Here is a 15,418-nt window from a genome sequence, read left to right on the forward strand (position 1 = left end):
GGTGCTGTGGGCAGAGATTACTTCTCTGATTCAAACAACACAATGTACTTTGTTCTTCCTGCTGTTGCAAAAACAAACATATCTTCTAAACAATCTCCTCATTGAGCAGTGAAGTGAGGCTGAGCAAACTGCTGCTATTACCGACATGTGGCACTCAAAATGGGTGATCCTTGTCCCTTGTCCCTAACAGCTCCTCAGTTGTGTGGAAGGAGGAACTTGTCACTGAGCGTAAACAGCTCCCTTGGCTTAGTTCTGCGAGCAAAAATACCCCCATCCCACTCCATCTACCCCCCCGACACCCCATCTCCTTGTGCTGTGTGGCGTCAACTGCAATGAGCTCCAGATGTGGCCCGGCACCCCTCCAGTCACGGCACTGGATGTGGTTTGAAGGTAGTTTTGAAACACCGCCCACCAGCAGACCCAATGAAAGTTCCTCAGAATTCAGCAAGAGGTTTTCTTCCGCAGGGTCGTGCATGTGCGGACTGAATGAGCGCCGAAGAAGTGTCGTACGAACAGTGCACATCTGTGGACGGCTGAGGGGGATCTGCCCCTCGTATGCGCACATGTTCGTTATTGAACATGCTTTGAATAAGTAAGTATATGAGACAATAGCTGAAAGTATTATGGAAATATCAACATCCTTCATTCACCCCTAGGCTTCCATTCTTTGTTCCCTTTGCTTATAAATACTGCTTTTTATAAAAGCACTCAATGTGTTTTGACTTAACTAAAGATAGTTCGAGCTATCTCAGTGAGAGTGACAAGACAAACGCTAATAACTGCTAATCATAACAATAAAATAAAAAGTTCCAGCACAGCAGTTTTTTTTTTTTTTTTTAATAAATGCACATAAACATTGTGTGATGGTGAAGCTACCATTTCCTTTTTCTTAATCTGCCATTAGAGGTCACTATGATACACAAGGAGGTATCAATAACCGCGGGGATTACAAACTAGCAACCGGACAGTTGTGAGGCTGAGGTCATTACTTCACCAAAAATCTGCTACGCATTTTCTCACTGTAGAAGAGTGTGACTAATTTACACTCGAAGCAGCAGATCCCAAATATTTGCTGAGCTACTCAGGGACATAAAAGTAGTACGGTCGAAGCAGCTGAGACACGCTGCTCGCAACGGGTCACGAGCAAAATATGTGTTCCTAAAGACCATGTCAAATTTTAAAAACATGTCATGTGTAAAGATGCCAATGTGTGAAAATGACCTGGAATCATCAATAGTTTAGACAAAAACAATATCTGTTCATCAGTAAATAACCCATGGTGACATACACATAATTAAACAGCTTGTGTTGATCCATGATGTCTCACGCTCAGCTGCAACAGTTACACTGATGCTTTTCTCTCTTTCTAACAGTTACCCCGTTTAGTTTTCCAACAGAGTGCTGGAAGGATCGGATGAGGTCACTGTGTGTGAGCTGCCAGCTAATTCACATGGTGTACTGGAAAAAAACACATGCTGCTGTTAAGACAATAGCTCCCCCTGCTGCCACACAAAAAGACCAGCAAGGATCCCTTCACACAAATGTACCAGACAAAAAAACAATGTTGGCCTCCAGTTTTAATACAAACTCCTTTGTCCAACATGTCAAAGAAAACAATCATTAATGCTGCAGTGGGTGCAAACGTAGGGCACAGCTCAAATACATTTTAAATGCTTCACATTGAAAGAAGAAATGTCAGCACTCATAACAAGACTTTGTTCCTTTTAAACTGGACTGTTGTTTCTCTCTGGCCTGCCAGTAGCTACCTTGTACTCCTGCTCTGCTCTTGTATTGAACATAGAAATATGTATGTAAGGCTAATTCCACAGTGAAATAACCCACATTAAAGATCAGTGCACCGCATCATATGGTGAGCTGGGAGTATTGATTCTTCCTGCCTCATCATCACTCAGTGCTCAAACTTTAACTAAGTACCTCAGCTGTAACTTGCTCCTCATAACACGAAGGCTGATGTGCGCAAACAGATTTATTATGAATTTGACAACTACCTGAAGGAGAGTGAAGCAGCAACGAGAGTCGGGACACTGGTGTTATGTACATGGTATGAAGCTGGAAAGTGATGTTGTGTCCCCCCCAGGTTCGTTCAGTGGTTCTGAAGCCAAATGTAATGAATCCAGGTCAAGATGAGACTTCAGCGGACCTCACCTAGTATGTTTTGAGCTCATATCAATTGTGTGACCTCAGCATGGCCCAGACGCAGTGTGTCCGTGGTCACCGAGGAGGTTTTAACAGCTCCTGCAGATCTTGCTGCGTTGCCAGCTGGAAGGGAAGCTGGAGCCTCTTGTTCACCCGGCTGCAGAGTGCTGGACTGTGCTTCAGAAGCAGCTCACACACCTCTTCGTGACCCTGCTCTGCAGCCTGCTCGAGCATTTAACAGAGCAACATATACAAGCGGCGGTTAATCGATCATCAAACTGTCTCTCCGGAATGCTTTTTATTACGTTTCGCAGTTCTGTACCTTGTGTAGAGGGGATGCACCATCGTCATCACAGATCAGTGGATCTGCTCCGTGGTGCAGCAGGAGTCTGACCACATCGAGACGGCCGCAGTAAGCTGATCGATGGAGTGGCGTGGCACCGCCTGATGTCTGGGGAGATGCACAAGCACCGATCTCAAGAAGAAACTTGCATACAGGGTGATGACCACTGCGACTTGCATAGTGCTGAAATAAAATACACAAAATGCAGGAGTTTAGATACATGAGGCCACTTAGAGCCAAAACATCCTCCCAGAAAACTCACCAGAGCTGTGTATCCAGCCGAGTCTCTCAGGTTTGGGTCAGTGCCCTTCTGGACCAAGAGCTTGACCCTATCCAAGTCCCCGTCCATTGCAGCAGACCAGATACCTGCATAGAGGGATGACACACAACAAAGCACTCTACTTCATAGACTGATCAGTCAAATAGTTGTGAGCCAAGCCATTTAATCAAAAGGTGAAAACAGTCAATGTAATATGTGTCGTATATACTTGAACTCTATCAGAACCGTGGTTTAACTCAGCCACCACATGCCTGACAGTTGAATGCAAACCTCGTTCAAAATCCATTTCAGTCAACGTCTGGTAAACACTGGCAGAGGAGACTGGATGGGAGCAACACGAACAATGGTGTCTATCAGACGCCATTGTATTAATTGCCACATACAGGATACAACTAAGTCCACACTGATTCAACCCTGAAGCTGTTTGAGGTACAGGCTTAGGTTACAGGCATCATGCTGTCAGACAGTTCCGCGTTTTTCCTTCAGCTATCGTAATAGTGGACAACTTTGTGTTGCATTACCACCAGGCATATCTTCAAAACACACAATCCCCCAAAATAATGTAAATAAATGAATGTTCAACCGAATAAAAACAATGCTATAAGTCAGAAACGAGTTGAAACAACGCAAATGGCTGTTATTTCTGCTATACAAAGTGAATAAAATCATCAGGAGGCTGCCATAGCTGGCTCCACGTGTGAATACTCTGACCAATGGCAGAGCTGCAGTCAGAAGGCCCCCTTAAGGTACTCTATGATCCGGTCGTTTTATCGAGGTCTTGTCCCGGTTTGCGTCCCAGAGGGTCGGTACATAGCCTTACTTTGTACTGTGGCAGCATAGTAATAACGAAAAGCGAATTATTACACTGGTGCGATCATTTAAATTGTTTATATATCACCAAAAAGATACTCATCAATTTGTTCGTAATTGTTCCCTGTGATGCCCTAGTACACATTAAGGTATGTGATACGCTGTTAATAAATACTTACTTGAAAACTGTATCTGTAAATACGACTGAGAGGGTGAGACATTAAAATTCAAGCCATAACCTACACGAACCGAACTTGGGAGAATTGTACGTAGCGTGTCCTGTTTTTCCGACAACTTCTGAAGGCATCTTCTGTCTCGTGTTGTTGTCTGATGCAGCTAGCTAACGTTAGCCAGGTTGAATCGGCAAACGTGACCAAAGCGCCTAAAGAATGAGAAGAGTTACCCTGTTTGTTAACGGGACGTCTAAAAATGGCAAGGTTGGTATCAACTCTGTAAACTGTTTACGTTGGTGCTCGGGCCGCAGAATGACTGAACATACGTGTGTCATCCCAGCTCGTGACTAACGCTAATCTCACACTGTGACCTACCTGCTACGTATCAACACTGAGTGACCCATTTCGCTTTAGACCCCTTAACAACCCTCTGATTTTTAAACATTTCTCTTCTAGGTTGTAGCAGTATACGGGACCTTGTCCGACTTACTATCCGTAGCAAGCAGCAAGTTAGGAATCAAAGCTGCCTCTGTATACAATGGAAAGGGTGGTCTCATAGATGACATTGCCCTTATAAGGTGAGCTCATCGTGATTAAAATGCAACTTCAGTGCATTGTGAGCATACCAACTTAATCTGTGTCTGTTTCTATAACAGAGATGACGACGTGCTTTACGTGTCAGAAGGAGATCCATTTGTTGGTGAGTGCTGTGACATGTCTGCTGCAGGAGTCTCATCCGCTGTCAAGTTGAATATGGCCTCAGACACTCGGTGTCTTCTTCTTCTTCTCTTTTGTATATCGCAGACCCTCAAAATGAACCCAGGGTCACATCTGATCAGCATGGAGCACACACTGACTGGCTGACCCTTAATATTGGTGGTCGTCCCTTCACCACCACCAGGTATCTTTGTTGTTTATGCTGTTTTTACTATTAATAAACACACTTCTGATTGCTATACTACAGTGTGCATTTACATTTGTTTCTTTTTTGTTCCAGTAGCATTTTCATTGTTGAATGTGTCTGTTTTGTGTTCAGGAGCACCTTGGTCAGCAAGGAGCCAGAGAGTATGCTTGCTCATATGTTTGGAGAGAAAAGTAAGTTATGGCTAATCAGCCGGCATCTCCTTTTTGTTGAATACGAGGCATCCTCTCAAACGTGTTCCGTCTGTGTTTGCTCCAGATTTGTGGGGGAACACGCAAGACGAGCATGGGGCTTACCTGATCGACCGCAGCCCCGAGTACTTTGAGCCCATTCTCAACTACTTGAGACACGGTCAGCTCATTATCAATGAAGGCATAAATATACGAGGTAAGCTTTCCGACGAACCCTAAATGACGGAGTCTAGCGAAATCAATCTGAGGAGGGTTATTAAATTCAATTTCCTGATAATATTTGTGCTGAATGTCTTCCAGGTGTCCTCGAGGAGGCTCGCTTCTTTGGAATTGAGCAGCTTGCTGAACAGCTGGAAGTAGCAATCAAGGTAATATGAAGTGTGGAAGGTAAATAGTTGTAATTTGGAAAAGCGATCACTCCCTTGAATGCATCGTGACTTCCTTTTTCAAACAGAACACACAGCCACCAGGGGACCACTCTCCCATTTCCCGCAAGGAGTTTGTTCGCTTTCTTCTGGCAACCCCCACCAAGTCAGAGCTTCGCTGTCAGGTACAGTAAAGTCAAAACATTTTCATTCACCCCATCATTTCGCCGTCTCAAGTCAACATTTGACGCCGTCGCTCTCACTGTTTTTTAGGGTCTTAATTTCAGTGGTGCGGATCTGTCCCGACTGGATTTGCGCTACATCAATTTCAAGATGGCTAATCTCAGCCGCTGCAACCTGACGCATGCAAACCTGTGCTGTTCCAATCTGGAGCGGGCCGATCTGTCTGGAGCCAACCTGGATGTAAGTCTGAAAGCTCTTTTTCTTGGCAGCACTAAATGACCCATGTGCACATACAGCATCAGCACACTAAGTGCAGAATGTGTGGAAGCGAACTTTTTCTTTTTCTTTGGAAGTTGTGTGTCATTTTCGTGATATTTTATATTTGTTGGCCTTCCTGCTGGTGAACGGTGGACTCGAGTTTTTTTTGGTTTTAGCAACATCTTGCCTACTGCCCCCTCAGTTGTATGGAGGAAGGGCCCTTCTGTTCTTAAACACCTACTCTCACATTCACCTCATTAAAAGAACAATAAGCAGACTGTTTTTTCCTCACTCTGGTAACTTAACATACATTACTTCGAAGGCGTAACTCAATATGAACTTCCAATAACATTATGAACGCTTTGGATCTGTGTTGTCTTTTGAAGGGGGCTAACTTACAAGGAGTGAAGATGCTCTGTTCCAATGCAGAGGGAGCTTCTCTCAAAGGATGCAATTTTGAAGATCCATCTGGACTGAAGGCCAACCTGGAAGGTAATCCATCACAACTCGTAAACAAAGTGCGGAACAGTTCAACATATATATGTAGTCATGTTTTAACCAAATGTTTTTATAATCAGGTGCTAACCTGAAAGGAGTTGAGATGGAAGGAAGCCAAATGACCGGCATCAACCTGCGTGTGGCCACTCTGAAAAATGCAAAGCTGAAGAACTGCAACCTGCGGGGAGCCACTTTAGCAGGGACCGATCTCGAGGTGAGTTCGGCCGTCAGACGGGATTATCTCTGAAAACACTCACGTTGACTCAGCTGGTAATCTTATTTACAGCAACTTTCTAGGACCAAAAAGGAAAATAAACAAGCAGTTAATTCAATGGGTACAATTCATTAAATCTTAAGTCTTTTTTTCTGCATTAGGTTTTTATGTTTTAGGCTGATTTTGCAAGTAAATTAAAGTGTTGTAGATATCAGATTGATTTGCTTTTTCAACCTGAAGTCAGCATGTGATAATCAATTTATATATTATATACTTTTCCCTGTGGGATAACATAACATGTTGACTATAAATAATGAGAGTTTACACAAGCCTTTTTGAGGAGCAGAACAGCTTTGGTTCTTAGGCTGTTGGTTGAACAAAACAAGCAATCTAAATATGTGAATGTACCCTTTGGGAAATATGTATATTTTGGGATATACACTAAATAATCGTCACTCAAGGCTCCTGTAAAACATTTATAATACATATACAGTTCTCCAGTTACATTGCAGGTTTGTCAGATCCATTTAATCCTCCTGTTTTACTGCCTTTTTGCAGAACTGTGACCTGTCCGGCTGCGATCTACAAGAAGCCAACCTGAGAGGGTCCAATGTAAAAGGAGCCATTTTTGAAGAGATGCTGACCCCTCTGCACATGTCACAGAGTGTTAGATAACTCAGCACTCTCTCACACACACACACACACACACACACACACCGGTGTCCAGTGTGAGGCCACAGCTGGCTTCTTTATTGCTCTTTCCTCCAACCTCTCCTCTAGTATATTCCCCTCCTCTCACTCTTTACCTGCAGCACAGGTAGTTATATGCACATCCCTAGCATTCCTCCTATATTATGTTAGCTTTAAATATCTTGCACTAGAATTTATTCAGGGTTGTCTATATATATGTTTGTACGGTAGGATGTTTTTAAATGTTCAGCTGCATATATCACCAAAACAAAAATGATGTTCCTCGTGTATTTAGATGTGTCTGGATGCAATCCAACGACTCTACTCATTTAATGTTCAACGTCATTTATATTCACTTCATATTACTTGACGTGTTAATGGGAGTCAAAATCACATTATCTGTGTGCAGTCGAGTTCAGAGCGCTGAGCTTCACTGAATGCTGCTGTAGCAGAAATAGAAGGTGTCACTTACCAATAACTGTGTCGTAATATATTCTGTATGTACCCTGATTTTGCTGGATTCAACGTATTACAAAGGAAGCAATGCAAGCCAAAGCCATAACAATAGCACAGTCTAAAAGACTAAGAGTGCTGTTGGTGCACCGTGAAGCTATGCGTCAGGCTAGTTCTTAAACACAGCTTGGGTATGCAATACATTATTTACAGCTGTGAGGTTTCTGCTTTCCTACTCTTAAATATTGTTTCTTAAAAAGCTTTCCCTGGTCTTGCGTTCTGTGAATCTACCTCTTTTTTAAATCCGGTGTGCGAGTGATCGACCATTGCATGCATTTGACTGCTTATTGTAATGTTTATGTATGACACTCGTTATCCTTCAGTTTCCCATTCGGAGAAAACTCGGTGTGCTTTAACAGAATGCCGTGTTCTCATGTCGATGTTGTCAAAGTGGGTTCGCCTGGAAACATGCTCCATGTATCGATTTGTATCACTTAATCATGCTTTGAACTTATTTGCACAAGTGTATGTTAACTTGTATACATGTTATACCTTTTCACCAAAAAATGTTTGGTGCTTGTAATCTTAATATAAATCCAAACTTCCAAAAAAATGCATATTATTCGAGTAGGCTGTCGAGGATGTCACTTTGCATGTGTGAAGAGCTAAGCTTGTCTTTGACTGGGGACGTTTCTCTCGCTGTAGCTCAAAGCTGCTCTGATGCAATACTATTCACTCAATTCAATAGGAGGTACTCGGCCTGTAAGAATGAATGATGAAGGCAATCATATCGTGTATTTCACCTTGAGCGTGAAAATCTACGGAAGAGCTGTGGTTATTTATTTGAATACATCTCACTGAATGCAATGGTTGGCTTGTGTTTAAGACAGAGAGTGGTGTAGGTCTCGCTGTCTGTGATTATTGCACTCGACCGTGGAAATATATTTCCATCAATGACTGTTATAAATAAACTGCTATGAAGAAGAAGAAAAAAAACTGTCCTCTGATTATTAATCATTTATTGTCTCAGTTTTGGATGAGCTCGTGTTTTGTACGTTCAAAATGTGTCATAAAAGGGCCAGACAGGAAATAGCTGAAAATGGTCGGTCCCATGTAGCTCTGGAAGTCGACAATAAGTGTTACTTAATCCCACTTTGTGACCCCCTGTAGTGAGGTTACGGGCTGAAAGGAAAGGAATGGGCGTATATAAACCTTGGAATGAAGTGTGCAGCAGGATTCACAAAGGACAGCAGAGACAAGAGGAGCCTGCCTGCCTCACGAACAGAAGGTAAGAAAACGATGACAGTGTTTGGGGGTTAAACTAAAAGTATATGTTAAAAACACAATATGCTTATACAATATGTGCAGTCTTTCCCCCATCAGAATGGCTCCAAAAACCTTGGCCTTGTGTCTGCTACTAGTGGGGGCAATACTGCCACAGGGCGGCTGTCAGCACTGGTCGTATGGACTGAACCCCGGAGGGAAGAGGGATCTGGACAGCCTTTCAGACACACTGAACTATGTGAGGGTTATATAGTTATTATGTTATTATGTAGTCTCATGGCTACTCGCACGTTTCCTCAACGTTTTTTATCCCTTTGCACATGTTCATTGTGATGTTTTCTTTCTTCAACAGCTAGTTGAGGCGTTGCCACACGTGGACACACCCTGCAGTGTTTTGGGTTGTGCAGAGGAATCGCATATTGCCAAAATCTACAGATCGAAACGATTTCTTGTAAGTTTTGCTCATTTGTAATTCTGTTTATTTCATCAATCACTATCTATCACCTTCTGTTTCTGATAAAGTTTGAATTTATTCTCACAGGATTAATCTCTTGTTCTCTTTTAGGGCAGTGCCAACGACAGGGAAAATGGACACATAACGTACTAAAAATTGTGATTTGTTTGATTCTACAATAAATATTATATAAGCATATCACCATTGTTGTGGGTGTTGCTCAACATTATATATTTCCAAATCAACAACTTACTTAAAAAGTATATATATACAGATTCACCGCAATGTCTTGGATGATTTAATTCCTAACACAATTCTGATTTATTTTCCCAGAAGTTTCAAATTTCATGATGAATGGTTTTAATAAAAATAAACATAATACAGTAGCTTGCAGGTGATGATGTGTGCAAATATAAATTAATTTGGTGTTAAATTCAGGATGTTGGACGGCCTTATGCACAGCATGTTTTTGTCAATATAACTGCTCGTAAGCAGGAATACCAGAGAGCATTTTAATGCCTTTTGAAGATTATTTAGGGTGACGGCATTAGTTTTGTGTTTCTATTAAGAATATAGTCTTTTGTCAGTTTTCTCAAATGACAAGATTGTTGTACGGGTGACATGTTTTTTATATCACAAACCAGTTTAAAACTTGGGCTGCTGGACCGTTGCGTTTAAAGAAGTGAAGGTGAGGCTTTGGGGTTTGTGAAGGCGTAGTGTGAAAAATATACAAATATACAGAAGTCATTTTTCATGCATGGTTGAAGAGCTTGTGAATACACCAGGTGTAACATCAAGTTATGGGTGAGAGACCTTTGTGCAATCCCCCACGGTGACTTTAAACCACTGTGCCGTGAGAGGTCGTCAGGTGTGCCGTGGGGAAAATGTCCAATTTCACTTAATTGGTCCAAAAAAACATTGTTTAGTTGCCGCAAACAATTTGCCATTGTTGAGCGTCTGAGCCTGCAAAGTGGCTGCATAAGTAATTAAATACCCTTTCATGCCAGTGGGTGGCAGTAGGTAGCTATTACACATTAATCATCTCACGACCCCTCAGATTTATCTCGTGACCCTTTTGAGAGGGCCTGACCCTTAGGTTAGGAACCACTGGACTAAAATAAGCAGCTTCACCTCGACGACGAACTACAAGAGTAAAATGCGGCTTACACGTTGATGTGATATCAATCAAGGGGCCAATTTTCTGCAGAATGAGTACTTTTTCTTTGATACTTTAAGTTCATTTTGCTAACAATACTTCTGTACTTTACTTAACCTAAATATGATTTTGAATACATTACTTTTACTTTTATAGTATTTTTCCATTAATGTAACAATACTTTTACTTAGGTTAAGGATCAGAATACTTCTTCCACCACTGGTCATGTGCAACACCGACCCAACAGGTGTGAATGTGTTTACTTACAGATTTAGGAGAGGTGGAGGGAAAAACATTTACGCGCAACAGAGGACATTTTTCACAGCAGACATTTTGGCTTGCAGAAAAAGCACGGGGGAAACAAAATTCCGTTAACGATGGCTCATCATCATGGCTCATTGCTGCCCCAGCGAGCCATGCCAGTGAGCCAGTGATTCTGTCATTTACGTCAAAATGTCTGCTATTTTTAAATATTGGGTCAAATTGACCTGGTCAACAGACAAAGATACTAAAAGTTCTTTTTGCAAAAATTTAAACTGGGTCATTTTGACACCAAACAGCACATTTAGGTGCACTGATCAGGTCAAAGACTCAGTGTTCAGCCACCAGATGGCACCAGAAAACAACAGGAGACTGCATCCTTGAACGTTTCTACTTGTTCATTACTGCAGTGTTTTATTGTCTGATTCATAAAATAATGTACCATTAAAAATCCAAATCTACACAATCTCTCCAACTGCTGCTGACACTTTATCTACTGTATTTTCCATAAGGCTGGATCAGATCCTTCCAATACTTATTGTAATTTACTGCACTTTATTGTGTTTGTTCACTACGAGGTCATGCGTCTGAAGCCAATTTATTGTAGTGTAATAGCTCATTGCCTGCTTGGCTTGTTTCACGCACACACCACAATCTCCTTTGGATTATAAAAGTGCTTATTCACAGTTGGATAAGCAACATGAAAATGATTTGACCTGGCGACACGTGTGTGTGGGTGTTTGCCAATAGCGTATGGAATCTAAACAAACAAACTGAGAAATCGAAGTTCATTCATCATGGAGATTTGACGATGATACAACAGCCTTTAATATCCTGCTGACAAGCGTATGGCGAGGTCACGCTCTTATCTCCAATGGAAAGTGTTTTTTTCAAAGTAGTTCAATCTGTTTGTCACTCTGCTGTTACTCAGCAGACACACACACGCACACACACACACACACAACAGAAAATTACTTCCGTGGGTTTTAGCTACTTTTGTTAAACATACACCTGACACCATATGGGTCAAGTATTGTCCTTTATTGAAAGTGAATTGATAAGGGATTAATAAGTGAAAGTCAATAGCACAGCAGGACACACAATATTTAATTAAGATCAACTGATCTCGATGGTCTTGATGATTGGTACTTGTACCATTGTGGACAATAACTCTCAGTGCTCAGCTACCCTCCATGTTTAAATCAAACACATCATATCAGAAGCATTACTTGCAGGGAAAGTTATTTACCGGTACATCTTTTTTAAAGTGGAACATCAAAGTAGCCCTAACTTGGGTTATTAAAAATGATATTCAGACAGGAGCAGTGGGGCATTTGATTTTTTCAAACTAAATTAAGAAAACACCTGTTGGAGACATGCACGCCTACAGACCCTGCTGAGCTTCTAGGCTACTTTCACAGCTGTGAGGTCCACCAGGTTACTTCTAATTAGTCCTACTGAGACCAGTCTGCAACAGATTGAACTAATAGAAGAGAACATCGGCCATAATCTCAGGGCTGAAGCAGGTCAGCAGTGGAGTCTAAATAAATGTTATGTGTTTAATTCTTGCAGAGCCTCTGGTCCCTAAACTTGTGGATGAAACAACAATAAGGATTTTTAACAGCAGATATTTTGACTTGTCATAGCAGGAAACGCTAATCACGACAAAGGAATAGCTCAGCGTTTTGGGAAATATGCTTATTTGCTTTTTTATGTTAAGCTAAGAGCGAGAGTGTTATAGGCCTATCGATCCTATCTTCCCTTTACTCCCTTGTCTGCATGTTAATTATGAGAAAACAAAATCGTCCACGGCCTAGCACCTCTAAAGCTCACACTTTTACACCTACGTTTTTTGTATCTTAAACAAATGAGAAAGAGGCCGCTGTGCTTGTTAATAAGTGAGCTTTCGAGGTGCTGGTAGGGGGATTTGTTTTAACCTCCACACAGCTGTTTCCTACTGTTTCCAGTGTTTATGATTACCATTGAATCAGCATGCAAAGTAAAAATGCCCTGTCACACCTAAATGGAATACAGTCAGGTCATAAATTACACCTACAGCAGGTAGCAACTCATAGTAACTGTGCATAATGTAAGAATTTTAATGTAATAAAAGCTCAGAATGTAATAATCAGCACATAATGTGAGAAAACCACGAGTGCATAACGTAATAACAGTTTTGTGCATTATGCTAAAAGTTATAACATTATGATAAAATCATTACATTTTAAATCATGTAAAAAAGTTGAATAATGTAATACATTTTTCACTTAATTAGCCCTATGTCCTAAAAGTTTTAAAATGCACTTATTGCCAAATCTAGACTTATTTTTCTTTCTTCCTTTATGTGAATGAGCTGGAGACCAAGCGTCTGGGAGACAGGGTTCAAATAATTGCTAGTGCGCTAGCTCTATTGCCCAGTTCTATGCTCTATTTAATAAATGGCATATATGAATAAATAGGACCCCACCACCAACGTGCACACTTCTCTTTATAAAGCCACGGCTGCAGTTATTCCACTATTCAACAATTGTTTTGGTCAGTTCATAATGTAATGATTTTCTCATAATGCATTAACTTATTATACTATGCGCAAAACCATTATTACGTTTTGCGCTCGTGGTTTTTATACATTATACACTAATTATTACAATATGAGCTTTTATTACATTTAAGTTATTACATGAGTTGTTACATGGCAAGTCATAATGTCTGCTGTATAGTAAAACACTGTTACTTTACAGTGACTGCTCACAATTCTACCACCTTGATGAACCACTGCAAGTCAAAAAGACAGGTACTGTATGTGCATTACCCTGCAAAACATGTTATGTCTCACTTTCTTTATCATCCTTCTTTTCAAGTGAGAGAAATATCAAACTGAGGTGGTTCCGCAAGAACCGCCTCAGCCTGGCGTAGCCCTCTGTAGGTGTTTAATAAAATGCCCTTAATAGCTTAGTGCTGTGTGTCAGCTTGAAGGAAACCCATCGAAACCCCTTAGGAAGCTGTAACCAGGCAACTAAAGCAGGCTGTGGTCTACCTCTTTTCTTCTGGTCAAAGAAAATGGAAGGTCAGACGCAGAGGCCAGATCCTAAATTGTCACGGCAAGATTATAGACATGAAAGAATGTATTTGTTTGTCTATTGTAAAAATCTACCTATCTATCTACATATCTATCTATCTGCTTATTTTTGAGTCCTATTTTCGTTATGTGACTACAGATGCATGCAACCCCAAAACCGATTCTCAGGAAAAACTGGCTGACACCAATTAGGGGGTTTCTATTCCTGGCTGTCAAGTCGGCTTGTGTTATGCAAGACAAAATTGTGTGTGTTGGTGTGTGTGTTACTAATACTACAGAAGAAAGAGACTAAATTGAGCCCTAGAAATGCCTTCCAGTATACAATCAAGATTTCTAGATTTATTCCAAAAACGCAGACCCGCAGGACCGTGTTACCTTGAATTAATCTCGGAGTATTACGTGTGTTTACCTCAGGTCTGACATTACAGTAATGTTGTTATAACAGAACATACAGTAATAAAAAGGTAAAAACAGGAAAGGCTCCCTGATATAAACCCTCCCATATCTGATGAATGAGGAAGTCCCGGATCCAAGCCTTGAGGGCAATTAAATATAAGAGAACAAGGAAGTATCGACTGAGCTGATCTAAAGGTTTGACCCTTAGATGAGCTACCTGTCAGTTTCACTGCGCCCTACAGATGTTAGCATGAATACCATGATTATGATTCCCGAGGCAGCAGCCCAACTTCCTGTGACCTTTTCATCTGCCAGAACAAAAAGATTAGTTCCTTCTCACAAGGTGATTGAAGGTGCACAAAGCCAGGGATTTTGTCTGACATCATCGCTTACAAGATTTTCAACGGGAAAAAAAACATTTTGTAGTGTATCTGTGACGCATTATACACCTTATATCAGAATTTCTTAGCTCAGCATGGAGCCTGCAGATTCACACTACACTGTAGATCATGTGAACACTCTCTACATCTAGAACATTTTGATCTTCGCCAGAGCGAGACAGACACACACATCAGGGAAGGGCTTTCTTTTCGATGAAGCAACAGAAGAAATTGCAAGAAATTATTATAACTATTAATATGGGAACGAGGCAGAACAGGAATAATTATGCCCTCTTATTACGGTATCAAGGCCGGCAAAAAAAAATTTGACAGAGGAAATTGAAATGCTCAAAACAACAGCTTGAGGAAATCTCTCGCCAGCTATGTAGTTCATGTTGTTCCTGTGATCTAGAGAGATTTCTTATGAGAATCTCTCTAAATGAAAACGCAGAGAGCCAAGATTCTAATCTTTCTGGAACTGCTCCACTGACAAGGAGAATCTGGCCCCGTGGACTCATTAAGAGTCTGTCTCCAACTGAGCTTCATTTCATAGCGCCGCAACGGGCCCATAGCCCTCTGGAAGTTACTGAGGTAACAATGTAAAAAGGCACCTTTTAAGTTCCACTCATTGTCAAGTGTCGCTGGAGTACATCCGCACCTCCGGCATCTTGGGTCCTTTCATCCAAACAAAATGAACACTGCTACTTCAGTCTGTGGTGTTTTCAAAGGAAAGACAGGTGAGAGGAAGAAAATATAGGGAAGGAGAGAGGATTGACAGTCTTTAAAGGTCAGCACTAGCAAAGGCAGTTGAGGAAGCACACTGTCCAATGATGCCGACAAGGACCTCTGAGAGCTCTCTCATGGGCTACAT

General features: G+C 41.3%; 3 protein-coding genes across 4 annotated transcripts; 2 read left to right on the plus strand and 1 right to left on the minus strand.

The window, feature by feature from the left end:
• Nucleotides 1-1,559: 1,559 nt before the first annotated feature.
• On the minus strand, nucleotides 1,560-4,088 carry ankrd39 (ankyrin repeat domain 39). 2 transcript variants are annotated; one of them, XM_076104524.1, is made up of 4 exons: nucleotides 3,834-4,088; nucleotides 2,763-2,866; nucleotides 2,480-2,683; nucleotides 1,560-2,379 (listed from the first exon to the last, which is right to left on the minus strand). In XM_076104524.1, exons 1-4 carry the CDS (start codon nucleotides 3,895-3,897, stop codon nucleotides 2,233-2,235), a joined length of 519 nt encoding a protein of 172 aa, XP_075960639.1. In that variant the 5' UTR covers nucleotides 3,898-4,088; the 3' UTR covers nucleotides 1,560-2,232. The 2 variants fall into 2 exon arrangements, with proteins under 2 accessions (XP_075960639.1, XP_075960638.1); XM_076104523.1 differs by lacking the exon at nucleotides 3,834-4,088 and adding an exon at nucleotides 3,051-3,732.
• On the plus strand, nucleotides 3,874-8,533 carry kctd9a (potassium channel tetramerization domain containing 9a). Its single transcript, XM_076104522.1, has 12 exons — nucleotides 3,874-4,027; nucleotides 4,220-4,341; nucleotides 4,420-4,463; nucleotides 4,568-4,664; nucleotides 4,800-4,858; nucleotides 4,944-5,072; nucleotides 5,177-5,244; nucleotides 5,331-5,426; nucleotides 5,515-5,664; nucleotides 6,069-6,174; nucleotides 6,261-6,394; nucleotides 6,953-8,533. Exons 1-12 carry the CDS (start codon nucleotides 3,980-3,982, stop codon nucleotides 7,067-7,069), a joined length of 1,170 nt encoding a protein of 389 aa, XP_075960637.1. The 5' UTR covers nucleotides 3,874-3,979; the 3' UTR covers nucleotides 7,070-8,533.
• A 134-nt stretch (nucleotides 8,534-8,667) lies between these two features.
• On the plus strand, nucleotides 8,668-9,471 carry LOC142964367 (progonadoliberin-1-like). The gene is made up of 4 exons (XM_076104662.1): nucleotides 8,668-8,825; nucleotides 8,906-9,059; nucleotides 9,174-9,272; nucleotides 9,387-9,471. The coding sequence occupies exons 1-4, from the start codon at nucleotides 8,734-8,736 to the stop codon at nucleotides 9,426-9,428; spliced, it is 387 nt and encodes a 128-aa protein (XP_075960777.1). The 5' UTR covers nucleotides 8,668-8,733; the 3' UTR covers nucleotides 9,429-9,471.
• The last annotated feature ends 5,947 nt before the right edge of the window (nucleotides 9,472-15,418 follow it).

The sequence above is a fragment of the Anarhichas minor genome, unplaced genomic scaffold (assembly GCF_050575085.1).
Source record: "Anarhichas minor isolate MPS153535 unplaced genomic scaffold, ASM5057508v1 ptg000030l, whole genome shotgun sequence".
Lineage (NCBI taxonomy): Eukaryota > Metazoa > Chordata > Actinopteri > Perciformes > Anarhichadidae > Anarhichas > Anarhichas minor.